This window comes from Rana temporaria, chromosome 2 (genome assembly GCF_905171775.1).
Source record: "Rana temporaria chromosome 2, aRanTem1.1, whole genome shotgun sequence".
NCBI classification, from domain to species: Eukaryota; Metazoa; Chordata; class Amphibia; order Anura; family Ranidae; genus Rana; species Rana temporaria.
The window spans coordinates 34,139,042-34,152,662 of record NC_053490.1 but is presented as its reverse complement, the minus strand read 5'-3'; the positions used below and the strand labels follow the sequence as shown (position 1 = coordinate 34,152,662).

The window sequence follows — 13,621 nt, the reverse complement described above, 5'->3', positions numbered from 1 at the left end:
GTGTTTAGTCAAGGCCGTTTTAATGATCGTGTTGAAAAAAACTTATAGGTAGATTCACGTAGGGGCGCCTAACTTTAGGACGGCCTAGTCTAGCCTTTTTAGGCTACACCGCCGTAAATTAGTTAGGCTATTAGTGATTCTCAAACCACTTACCTGCTAATTTTCGGCGGCGTAGCCTAAAACAAGCGGGCTTAAGGGCGCCTAATTCAAATGACTTGGAGGGGGTGTGTTGTATGGAAATGAGGCTTGACCTCACGTTTTTTGACACTGCGCATGCGCCGGGCGACTACATTTCCCAGTGCGCATTGCGCCTAAGTAGGCCGTACGGGCCTATTGATTTTGACGCGGACGTAAACGACGTAACTCCCGATTCGCGGACGACTTGCGCAAACGACGTTAACATTTCGAAATCTGCGGCGGGAACGGCGGCCATACTTAACATTGGCTAGGCCACTAGAGCATAGCTCTAACTTTAGGCGGCCTATCCCTTACGGAAACGACGTAATTCGATGGCGTAGGCCTGGCGTACGTTTGCGTTCAGTCGTGAATCGGCGTATCCCCTCATTTAAATAATCTACGCTGGCCGCAATGGAAGAGCCATCTAGCGGCCAAAAGATACATTGCAATCTAAGATAGGCCGGCTTGCGCCGTTCTATCTTAGATATGTTTAAGTGTATCTCTGTTAGAGAATACACTTAAACATAGGTCGGCTTAGATTCAGAGTTAGGTCGGCTTATCTGTAGATAAGCCGGCCTAACTCTTTGTGAATCTACCCATTAGGTTTTTTTCTAGACCCTTTAAAAACGTAATTTTTTAGAACCCGAAAAACGGTCGTGTGTACGCGGCATTACACTGCAAGGTTCTAGTCTAGTTTTCGTGCCTCTTGAGTTAGAGAACCAGTCAGAGACAGGCAGTTAAAGGAACCCAAATGTGTCAAATTCTCATGTATGGCTCACAAAATATCTAACCTTTTATGTCAGTATGGGGAGCGAAGAGTCCATGCAGTTCATAATTCTTGCCATAAAAAAATGGCAAACTTTTGTTTCTGGCTAGGACAGATTTCAGGTGACCGCAGCAGTGCCCCCTAGGTTTATAGCACCGATAGCGCGAGAGCCTCTCCATTTAAAACTTGGGTTGTAGTTTATGTAACACATGCCATGGGCTGCAACTTTTACTTTTTTTTTCCACCGTGACACCAATTTTGAATCCTCTTTCTCTCCAGGCAAGGAATAAATCGGGTCAAGTGGGATACGCGCCAGAAAAGTACCTCCAGTTTCCCACATCCAACAGTCTGCTGAGCATGTTACAGTCGCTAGCTGCTCTTGACAGCCGATCTCACACATCCAGCAACTCCAACGATGCCGAGATGGTCTCGGGAAGCACGAATGGCGATGCAAGTGGTAAGCATGATTTATTGCACATCATCAGTCATTAGAGTCCTGTCCTTTAGAGGAAACCTCTTTAATAATAAAAACTCTTCATTGCATGAAGTGTTACTAAACCCAGGACTCTGCATTCACTATATCTGGTCTCCCACAGTACACAGAACGTGGAAATGCAATTATTTTAATAAATATAAACTGCTAAATACCTTTTCTCGTCAGCAGTATATATATATATAGCAGTATGGTGACTTCTATCAGTGTCTGGTTAAAGCTTGTAGGAGGAGTTTTCATTCTCCCCTGACTGTCCTATCAGGCTGCAGGACCCCTGACCCTTTTGTCTGTACAGTGCTGATTGGCCCTGTGCCAATCACATGCACCCTCCCTAGAAAAAAAAAATCTCTAGCAATACGCACTAAACTGAGCATGTGCAGAGTGCCCCCAAGGCTCTGTACTATCAGATGGATTGGGGACAGTGGAAGAATTGGAGGATCAGAGAAGACCAGATCAAACCGCCTTTTTACAGTGTAGCGGATTAACCCCTTAGGTTCCATAGTGAGTACAACCAGAATGCTTTACTGCATATACAGACTGATTTTACTGTTGTGGGTTTTGTAATACTTTAAGTGCAAAATCCCATATTTGTTTTATGTTTTTTGTGTGTGATGAGGATGAGGCCCTGACTCAAGACAGGGAAAACCTGTACTGCTTACTGACTCAAAATAAAAATGCAAGAATGGACACACAGTCTGCTTGCTTTGTTCCCAGAAGTGGAAAGAGGAATGGGTGCCATCTGGGCAGTTGATTTTATTTGCAAAATGACATCACAAAACATATGCATGCTAATTGGTTCACATTATACATTCACACCCACTGATCCTCCCATTCACCCACCCCCTCTGTGACGTCTGTAGCACATGGCACATATTGCTAAAGTCCAGGAGCCATCTTTATTCCAGACGATGGTATGGGCTAGGGGAGGAGCTTGTCTAGGAGCAAGGGGCAAGAAATAGAAGTCCATATTTGGAAGAAATCCTCTGGTCAGATGAAGACAGGAAGAGGGGGAAAGGGTTGAACACGTTTGAAACATGAGGGAAAGAAATGGCATCTGAACAAACAGCTCTCCTTTGTCCTTCATTTTGCAATCGTAACTTTAAAAACCATCATATATCATTCCTGATATAAACTCTTTAAGGAAAATAAACACTTATTGTGACATATACTTTTCACACATGCATATATAAAAAGAAATATAAAAACAAATCAAAAGTATATAAGCAGAGAAAACATTTTAGTGGTTCTAATAAAAGAACTAGTCTAACTTAAAAATATGAATTTTAGAATAATCTATCACATGTGTATCCCACATTGAGTTGCTGCCTTATCTTCACTAGTGTAATTAGGTTTAGCGCGGTCATTGCAATTTTCAACTGAGCGGTGCCACCATTCAACATTTGTAAGGCTCACAAATCGGGCTTCTACCTAGGGAGGATCGGAGAATAGTAATACAATCACTTAAGAAATTATTTTCTTTACAATACATTATCGTTTCATTGGAGAGGCTAAGAAAGGTAATTATACAATAGTCTACTGACCGTTATTTCATGTTTTAATGATCATAAGTTTTTTTATTTTGTTAAAGGAGAAGTACAGCCAAAACTTGTTTGGGTGTACGTCTCCTGTGGATCACAGGAGTACATTTCCTTCTGTACTCCTGCGACCCGTTTTGTGTCACAGAGCCATTCCAGGCTGGGGACAGATCGCGATTATATGGTCGGGATGCACCCTGGAGCCTGGATCAGCACCTGGCTCAGCCTCTCAGGAAGCCGCTGAGAGCCTGAACCAGCCGCTCCTGCCTCCTCCACGGCCCAGCGCTCCAGTGAGGGGGAGGGGAGGCAGAACAGAGAGCCGCTGACTGACAGTCACCAGCTCTCTGCTCACGGAGAATTGAGCTCTCAGTTCTCAGTCTTAGAACCGGCGGCGGACAAATGCAGCAACAGACTGATGGTGCATCCACCTAAGTATGATTCTAAAAAAAAATCCCAAACTTCTTTTTTAAACTATTTTTATGTAACAATTTAATGTGCTGATTTATGGTTAAAGCATTTGGTAGAAGAGAAAATATACAAGAAGATGGTATTTAATCCTGTAGCTGATTTCTCTTTTCTACAAATTCAGTCTGTTGTCCTTCTCTCCTCCTGTTTCCCCAGTGTGTTTTGTGAAAGCACTTTATGATTATGACGGCCAGACAGAAGACGAGCTGACGTTTCCCGAAGGAGCCATTATCCGGATCCTAAACAAGGAGAACCAGGACGACGACGGCTTCTGGGAGGGAGAGTTTAACGGTCGCGTTGGCGTTTTTCCATCAGTGTTGGTGGAAGAGCTGGTGGGGTCTGAGAACGGGGATTCCCAGTGGATGGAAGACATTCAGGTGAGCTGACATTTGCTGTCTTTCTTAAGTCTACTACCGAATGCAATTATTCGAGAGACATCAAGCCTGTATTTTAGGTCCACGTGGCTCTGACCTCTATTCTTAACCACCTAAAGCGGTAGTAAACCCGCAGATGTTTTTTTTTTTAAAAACCTTTAAGGCAAAAGGCATAATGAGCTAGTATGCACCGCATACTAACTCATTATGAAATACTTACCTTAGAACGAGGTGTCGGCAGGTGATCTTGGTCCACGCCGAGGAAGTGGACGTTTTCCCTCGCTGTGTCTTTCGGGTATCGTAGCTCCGGCGCTGTGAGTGGCCGGAGCCGAGATGTCGCGCATGCGCACGGGATACTTCTTTCCGGCAAGGTCCGGCGTCTGCTGGACCTTTCAGCCGGGAAATCAGAGCGCATGCGCTGCTGAAGTCAGAGGCTGCATGCGGGGGGAATATCTCCTAAACCGTACAGGTTTGGGAGATATTATTTTTACCTACAGGTAAGCCTTATTATAGGCTTACCTGTAGGTCAAAGTGGAAAAAGAGGGTATACAACCGCTTTAAGGACCAAGCCTATTTTTCAGACTCTGTGTTTACAAGTTAAAAATATTTTTTTTTGCTAGAAAATTACTTGTAACCTCCATACATTATAAAAAAAAAAACCCAACACCCTAGACCAGTGGTTCTCAACCTGGGGGTCGGGACCCCCTTGGGGGTCAAATGATGATTCGCCAGGGGTCACCAAATCCTGGCCTGTTTCTGAAGCCCACACCGCTCTCCCAGCCTTTTCTCGGCCACCCAGTTGGCCTGTTCCTAGAGCCTGCGGCCACCCACTCAGCCTCTTCGCAGCCGCCCATTCAGTTCAGGGCATGGCTGGGGGGCAGTAGACTAGAGATCCGCTGACTGGTGAGGATTGTGAGGTGGGAGGGGCTGGAGAAGACCCTATCTCCTGATTTTAGCATAGGTGTCACTGCTGCGAGACACCACTGTAGTACCGGTTCCATGCTACGAAAATAATTTTACTGTTAGGGGTCCCCACAATTTGTGAAATGTTATCAAGGGGTCACGACACTAGAAAGGTAGAGAACCACTGCCCTAGACAATAAAATGGCGGTCATTGCAATACTTTTTGTCACACCGTATTTGCGCAGAGGTCTTACAAGCGCGCTTTTTTGGGGGGGGGGAAATAAGACAACAGTACAGTTAGCCCAATTTTTTTATATATTGTGAAAGATAATGTTACGCCGAGTAAATTGATACCCAACATGTCACGCTTCAAAATTGCGCCCGCTCTTGGAATGGCGAAAAACTTTTACCCTTAAAAATCCCTATAGGCGACTGTTTAAAAAAATTATACAGGTTGCGTGTTTTGAGTTACAGAGGAAGTCTAGGGCTAGAATTATTGCTCTCGCTCTAATGATCACGACGATACCTCACATGTGTGGTTTGAACACCATTCTCATATGCGGGCACTGCTCACGTATGCGCTCGCTTCTGCGCGTGAGTTCGTCGGGATTTTACTTTTATTGATTTTAAAACAGTTTAAAAAAAAAAAATGGGTCATTTTTTTTCCTATTACAAGGAATGTAAACATCCCTTGTAATAGAAAAAAGCATGACAGGTCCTCTTAAATATGATAGCGTTTATTTGATTTCATTCATTATTTATCATTTAATTTTCAAACCTTGACCTACTGGTCTTGGAGTTAGTAATTTTGATTTGAGTGTTTATCTTACTTATGGTCACATAGATCAAGCTACATTGACCATTTGGTATCTGATGAATGGTGTTGCACACCTTTTTTAATTTCTCAATTTTTTTGCCTTCACTGGTTTATTAGTATATTCACATATGCATGGTAGTCCATGCTTTACAGGTTCATTGATGGCGCAGCTGTTTTTTCTTTACCACCTCTTAAATATGAGATCTGGGTTCAAAAAGACCTCAGATCTCATATTTGGACTTAAATGCAATAATAAAAAAATAATTTTGTCATTTGAAAAAAATTACAAAAATAAATTGGCCCTTTAGGAGGTATGGGTGGAAGTGATGTTTTGATGTCACTTCCGCCCTGCTATGGTATAGAGACGAGTGGGGGCCATCTTGCTCTTACTCGTATCCATACCCAGGTAGGAGAAGAACCCGATCGCCTCCTCCGGTAATTGGTGGAGGGCACAGGAGAGCGGCGGGAGGGGGGGCCCTCTCCCACCACCGATAACAGTGATCTTGCGGTGAATCCGCTGCAGAGACCACCATTATCGTAAACTGGACCGCCCACTGAAAAGATGGATACCTCGGTTGTGACAGCAGCTGCTGCTGTTACCGAGATATCCATATTTAGACTGCCAACGTATGTATACAGTGGGCAGTTGTCAAGTGGTTAAAGAATTTAACACAAATTTGTCTTTATTACATTTACTGCTTATTTAGGGAGTTTACAAACTCTGACCAGCCTTGTAGCCCAGTGCACTTACCTGCTTACCAGTGACTGGGTAAATGTGCATTACCTTAGAGCAGCCTCTTGGGTTCAAGTTAACGGGGAACTTTAGTCCGCTTGATCGTGACTCCACCCTCCCCCACTGGTGCCACCATTTTCATTAGTCTGGCAAATGCGCCAAAGTGCTCTGCCCAGCCTTCGGGACCTGGCAAAGCCCTGCAGCACATTTGCGCAGGTGCTGAGCTGTGCTCATGCATGTGCTGGAAAAGGGGTCCCATATCTCCTCCTCTGCATCATCCTCGTGCATTTTGCATGGCAGCCCCACATGCACAGATACGTTGAAGGTCTCTGCAGGGTCCAGAAGACCAGCAAGAGCCCTTTAGCATATCTGTTCATGTGTGTGCAATGTCATTCCTGCCTAGGTGAAGGAGGAAGTGCTGCCACACAGCACAATTTTTTTTTATAATAAACTTTTAAAAATGTGGTGGAGGAGGCTGAAGCCAGGTACACCCACATTGTCTTTTGGGGGCTGAAGATCCGCTTTAAATAAAAAGATGCAATCTAGTTGCATTGTATTGTTACGTAATTCCTCATTAATAACGTTTTTTGTTAATGCTCTTTGTGTTCCTTTTTGATTAAAAGTGCAGACTTTACAGTATCAGTGTTTTACTGAAACCATGATTGTTCTTCATTTACAGGTATCCCCCTTACCGAAACCCCAGACGTCCCTCCCTCCTCTGCCGCTGTACGACCAGCCTCCTACCAGCCCCATGTACAGTCCAGACAACGCACGGGGCTCCATCTACTTCCCCCGCTCCCCGTCTGTCACTGGTAAGAAGGAAATGCTGCCAAATTCACAGCTGAAGCACGTTTATAGCAACCGGTTAACCTTCTGGAATAATTATTATGTAGCCACTTTAATGAGTCCCACAAACTTGTATACACCGATCATCCATAACCTTTTGAGCACACACCATTCCCCGTCGAGACACGGACTCCACTGGACCTCTAAAGGTATGCAGCGGTATCTGGCACCAAGCATTTAGTAGCCAATCCTTAAGTCCTGTAAGCACATCTCATTGATGCTCTATTGCATTGAGATCTGGAGAATTTGGAGGCCAAATGAACATCTTGAACTCCTTATTCTGTTCCTCAAACTATTCTTGAATTCATCAAACCAGGGCAACTTCTTCCACTGCTCCATGGTCCAGTTCTGATGCTCACGTGCCCATTGTGAGTGCTTTTGGTTGTGGACAGGGGTCAGCATGGGCACAATTAATACTTCCTATTCCTATCGCACACATTCCTTAGTGAGCTCTCAAATTTGGGTGCGGCAGCAACAACCAGCTGGATACGGGTACAAGTCACAACGAAGATATTTGCCAGCACACCATGGATCGACACAAAATGGCAACCAAACGGATAGTTTATTACATGATCACAACACAAGGAGAGTTGTGATCCTTGTGTTGTGATCATGCAATAAAACTATCCGTTTGGACGCTCTTTTGTGTCGATCCATGGTGTGCTGGCAAATATCTTCGTTGTAGCATGGGCACAATGACTGGTCTGTTGTTACACAGCTCCATACATAACAAGCTGTGATGCACTGTGTGTTGTGACACCATTCAAACCGGAACCAGCATTAACTTTTTCAGCAATGTGAGCTACAGTAGCTCTTCTATTGGATCAGACTACATGGGTTGGCCTTCACTCCCCACATGCAGCAGTGAGCTTTTGTTGCCCATGATCCTGTCACTGATTTGTCAGTGTCCCTTCTTTGGACCACTTTTGGTAGGCGCTGACCACCATACCTCCCAACTTTCTGAGATGGGAATGAGGGGCACCTATTAGCAAAATTATGTAGGCATAGGACACGCCTGCTGCCACGCCCCAAATGATGGAGAATTGTACAAAAAAATTATTGGTTAAGCCCACAAGCGCTTTTTTGCCACTATTATTCCTTTTACGTTGGCTTTTGGATTTTACAAATGCAGCAATTTAGAAACTTCATGAAAGGTTTAGCACCGGTAAACACTTTTTGATGGTGCATTTTATATACAACTATATAGATCAGGCCAAAATGAGGGACAAATGAGGAGGAAACAGGGACATAAGGACTTTTTTCCAAATCAGGGACAGTCCTTCGAAATCAGGCACACTTGGGAGCTATGCTGACCACTGCAGACCGGGAACATACTATCAGTTTCAGCTGCAGTTTTGGAGTTGCTCTGACCCGGTTATCAAGCCATTACAGTTTTACCCTTATCAAAGTCGCTGAAATCCTTACTCTTAACCTATATTTCCGCTTTCAACACATCAACTTTAGGGACAACATGTACATCTGCTGCCTCATATAGCCCATACACTTTCCGATTCGATTGTAACAATATAATCCATGTTATTCACGTTACCTGTCATTCGTCATAATCCAAATGTTAATTGTTTTCTCTCTTTTTCAGAAAATACCATAAACTTGGAATCCCCTTCAACGTCGCACCCGCACCCTCCACGGATCACCCCCGATGGATATCAAGGCAAGCTACGCCCTGTAAGTGTTTTTCATCAACGAACCTCGGTTTATAGTGTTACGCAGTGCCTATTATGTATTGGAGACGGGTACTCTTTTAGTCCTATATATTCTAAGGCTACACAGAAAGTTCCCTATTTAATAATCTACTTTTACAGCTGTTTTTCCAACTTTCTGTACAAAAAGTCCAGCTAGCTGGGAATTCAGGCTTGAGCTTTTCAAAGGTATTGTCCACCTAACGCTAACATTTCCGTAATGATACTGCGGCCTTGCTACAGGTGATGATCAGAAACTACCGGCATGCCGTGAGAGATGGTTGGAGACTAGGGGCATGCCATGAGAGATGGTTGGAGACTAGGGGCATGCCATGGGAGATGGTTGGAGACTAGGGGCATGCCGTGAGAGATGGTTGGAGACTAGGGGCATGCCATGGGAGATGGTTGGAGACTAGGGGCATGTCCCAAGAAATGGAGACCATGGGCATGCCACTAAAAAATGGTTGGAGATTGGGAGCATGCCACAAGATGATTGGAGAATAAGGGGCATGCCACAAAAGATGATTGGAGACTACAGGCTTGCCACCAAAACGGTTGGAGACTAGGGGTGTGTCACAACAGATAGTTGGAGGCTACGGGCATGCCACCAAAAAATGGTTGGAGACTAGGGGCATGTCACAAGAGATGATTGGAGGCTACGGGCATACCAAAAGAGATGGAGGCTACAGGCATGCCACGAGAGGTAGTTGGAGACTACGGGCATGCTACAAGAGATAGGAAATTGAGACATACTATAGGTTCTGTTGGAGGACATTCTTCAGGAGACTTGTGATACACAAGAGACACATTATATGAGGCTGCTAGAGATCAGTGATGTTGTAGCCCTTTACCAATCTATTATCCCACATTTATGCCCCCTACAACACCTTAAAAAAATACTTGTGCCATATTTGAAAGGGTTGCATGGATGGATACCCTTTTTTTTTTGGTCTGCGAATAAGAGTACCAATACTTTCAGTCAAGTACTCGTTGCGTACCGATACTTTGTGGTGCAATTTGCATCCATACAAAATGAATGGGCACAAATCGCACTGCAAAGAATCGCATGCAGTTTGAACCCAGGCTTGTCGTGATGATTTCAGCCTGGGTTCACACCGGAGCAGTGCGAGAAACCACATGCGATCCAACGTTAGTGCACTGATCTCCTCTGTTGTTGTTTTGTGTTCTGACAGGGACGACCCACCGCCAGAACACTCTTTCCCATTGGCTGAGAGCGCTGATTGGGAGCCAGTCGGCTACTGGTTTTCCAACATGGTCATCCGACAGAACCGGCTGCCATACACACGGGGCCGAATGTCGGTTAGTTTTTATTAAACCGGCCGATGCCGCCCGACGGTCGGCCCGTGTGTACTAGGCTTTAGGAGTATTTTTCCCTGACTGAGTAACACCCAGTAGTATCTGCAGGGATCCTGAAGGCTGTGCAATAATATCCAAAGGGGCGCAGGTTGGACACTAGTAGCTAGATTCATAAAGAGTTAGGCCGGCGTATTAGTAGATACGCCGACCTAACTTGGAATCTGCGCCGTCCTAAGTTTAAGTGTATTCTCAAACAGAGATACACTTAAACCTATCTAAGATACGACGGCTTGCGCTGTCGTATCTTAGGGTGCAATATTTAGGCTGGCTGCTAGGTGGTGCTTCCGTTGAGTTCGACGTAGAATATGTAAATGCATAGATACGCCTATTCACGAACGTACGTGCGCACGTCGCAGTAAAGATACGCCGTTTACGTAAGGCATTTTCAGGCGTAAAGTTATTCCATCAAATAGCTGGACTAGTAATGTTAAGTATGGCCGTCGTTCCCGCGTCGAAATTTGAAAATTTAACGTAGTTTGCGTAAGTCGTCCGTGAATAGGGCTGGACGTAATTTACGTCCACGTCGAAACCAATACGTCCTTGCGGCGTACTTTGCCGCAATGCACACTGGGATATGTACACGGACGGCGCATGCGCCGTTCGTAAAAAACGGCAATCACATCAGGTCACCCCCCATTAACATAAAACACGCCCCCTCAGCCTAATTTGAATTAGGCGCGCTTACGCCGGCCCCATTTACGCTACGCCGCCGTAACTTAGCAGGCAAGTACTTTGTGAATACAGTACTTGCCTAGCTAACTTACGGCGGCGTAGTGTAAATATGATACGCTACGCCGCCGCAAAGATGCGGCAATGTACCTGAATCTAGCTATAGGGGTTTATTGTGTTTTCTTCTTTCTCTTTCCAGGTGCGAGCGGCCCCACCCCCACCCACACAGGCTCACCGGCGGCAGCCAGAAAAGACGGAAGATGTAGAAATTACGTTGGTTTAACAACGGCATCTGGAAAACTGCTGCAATCGCGGGCCAAATGCGTCATTTGGTCCGGATTTTTTTAGGCACCTTCTGCATGTCTAGATCCTGAGAGATGGGACTGAGAAAACACGATGGACATTTTTGTGCCTTTTTTTTTGTTTTTGTTTTTATGTTCCGATTCGAGTGGAATCTGAGCTCCCTGAAAGGACACTAATAGGGTTGTAAGTGCAATCGCAGGCGCGGTCATAGCAGCGGTGGGGTAGTGCAGCTCTGGCACCTTCTTAACGGATACAAAAAAAAAAGAAAATATTTCTCTTCTTTTTTTATTTTTCTACGTTTTAATTTACCTCATCTTTGTCCCTGTTTTCAGACATATCTCCCCCTGTAGTAAAAGTACCAGTTCCGTCTTTATAAAAACTGTACAATGGATCAGTGAACCTAGAATACATATTGCCTTATGTTATGGAGAAGCTTGTGTTGTGATTGCCATTGTATTTGGTTTTGCCCTACAGCATGCTGGAATGGGCCATTTTAGGCTGATGGCAGGCGTGTGAAGGGTTCATTTCCAGTGCAGTTACTAATTTGGGTAGCTCCGCTGTGTACAGGAAAGTTTCAGGGTCTTCCTTTAAAGCTGAACTCCGGGCCAAACAACTGTTGTCTAAATACAAGTGTCGTGTATTCTTCCTTAAATCTTGGAGTGCTTTGTGTATTTCTTCCAGATCTGTGCAGTAATCCAGTGTGTGCAGGAGCTTCCTGTAATAAAGACCTCTCACTGCTGCACTCTCTTCTTGTGCAGAGTGACTGGTCTTGTCTCCGCCCCCTCCTGTAGTTTTCTACAGGCATTCTGTTGTGGGTGGAGCCTGCAGAGTCCCTCCCACTGCTCTGCTCAAGCTGTGTACTGCCCAGCGCTGATGTCACTGCAACTCTTACAATGTAACATCTTTGTATGCACCAACCTCCTTTGCAAACCAAGTGGATTTATATCCTTTTGTTAGTGGAGAGTTTTATATTTAGATGAAAGTTTCTGTGCCTGGAGTTCAGCTTTAAGACTACTGATAGGAAGTGGTCTGTGTATAGGCAGATCATTTTTATTTATTTTTTAACAGTAGAACATTTTATTAACCCCTTGGCGCTGGCCACACGCAAATATGTGGCCTCTTGGCGCTGAGTGGGCGCATATTTGCGTGAATTGCTGCCCATACATGTTGCACACTCCTGGAACAGTTACCATGCCTACCCGAAAGCCCCTGATCGCTGCTTGCGATCGAGAGTCTTCGGATCACGTGACAGCCAATCACGGCCGTCGTGTGCTCTTAAGACCCGCCTCTTAAAGGGCCAGGAGGCGCCGGCGTGAACAAAGTACCATAAAATACCAAAAGTAGTGCCACAGTTCAACTGTTAAAAAATATAGTTCAGAGACCTACTATTACAAGTTCATCGATAAGCACAGTACAAGATATAGAAGTGCAGAATGTGTATAAATCTTACAAAAAAATATAGATCAGAGACCTAACGTCAGGAACAATAAGGTTGCCAGTGTATACCATAGGCTGTATATACGCTACTTTGCTAGTATATACCTTATAGGAAGATCATCCCCCCCCCAATAAGTTTGATATTCTATTGCAACTAGATATGTGCATTCCCATTCGTACGAATGTTATTTTCGCACGAAAATGTTCATTTTCGTACCCGCAGAATAATGTGTACATACAAAAAAATTATAGCACCAAAATACGAAAACGACGGGATTACGAATGAGTCGCATAACGAACAACCGCAAATACGAACGAACGATCCGACGAAAATACGACAAAACGAAAACGGCAAAAGAACGAATATGACATCTATAACAAAAGACTTGCATTCTTTATTTTGTTTGATTCCTTTTTCTGTTTGTATGTTCATATGACATCTTATAACAAAATATTTGTATTCTGTATTCTGAATTCCTTTTTTCTGTTCGTAATTTGGTTTCAAAATACAGAATACAAATCTTTTGTTATAGATGTCATTTTCGTTTTTTTGAATGGGCAGTGAGTGTAGTTAGTTAGTGAAGCAGCTTCTCTTTTGTTCTGAGTACAGTAGTACAGAAGAGCCAAATAAACTTTTCTGTGGATTTTCGTCTGAAGGGAGAGATCAGTTGGCTAGACTTTTGAACCTGGAACCCAAAAATGGTTTTCTGATGGAGTTTAAAAACGAACGAACGTTCGGTAAAACGATCGTTTTTATGTTTGTTGTTAAAAAAGTCTGACCAAGTGTATGGGGCTTAACAATAGTTAATATGGATGAGCCGCGTGTTGAAAGTGCCGTGAATCCCGCGATATATTTACGAAAGTACAAAATGACGAAAATTCACGAAAATTATTGTCTAACAAGTAACGAACATGAATTAAACAGAGTAACGAACCATCCCGCATGTACGAAAATAAAACGGTAACCAAACGACGAAACGATCGGAATACGAAAAAATCGCGTCGTACGAAAAATGAACGGGAACG

The 13,621-nt window shown here is 44.2% G+C and overlaps 1 protein-coding gene across 1 annotated transcript in view; it reads left to right on the top strand.

The window, feature by feature from the left end:
* Positions 1-12,705, top strand: part of FCHSD2 (FCH and double SH3 domains 2) — a 382,474-nt gene extending 369,769 nt beyond the window's left edge. The window contains exons 17-21 of the mRNA XM_040339308.1: positions 1,223-1,400; positions 3,593-3,813; positions 6,943-7,075; positions 8,707-8,795; positions 11,055-12,705. Coding sequence (XP_040195242.1) covers positions 1,223-1,400; positions 3,593-3,813; positions 6,943-7,075; positions 8,707-8,795; positions 11,055-11,138 — 705 coding nt within the window. The 3' untranslated portion in view covers positions 11,139-12,705. The remainder of the gene's footprint in view (positions 1-1,222; positions 1,401-3,592; positions 3,814-6,942; positions 7,076-8,706; positions 8,796-11,054) is intronic.
* Positions 12,706-13,621: the final 916 nt, after the last annotated feature.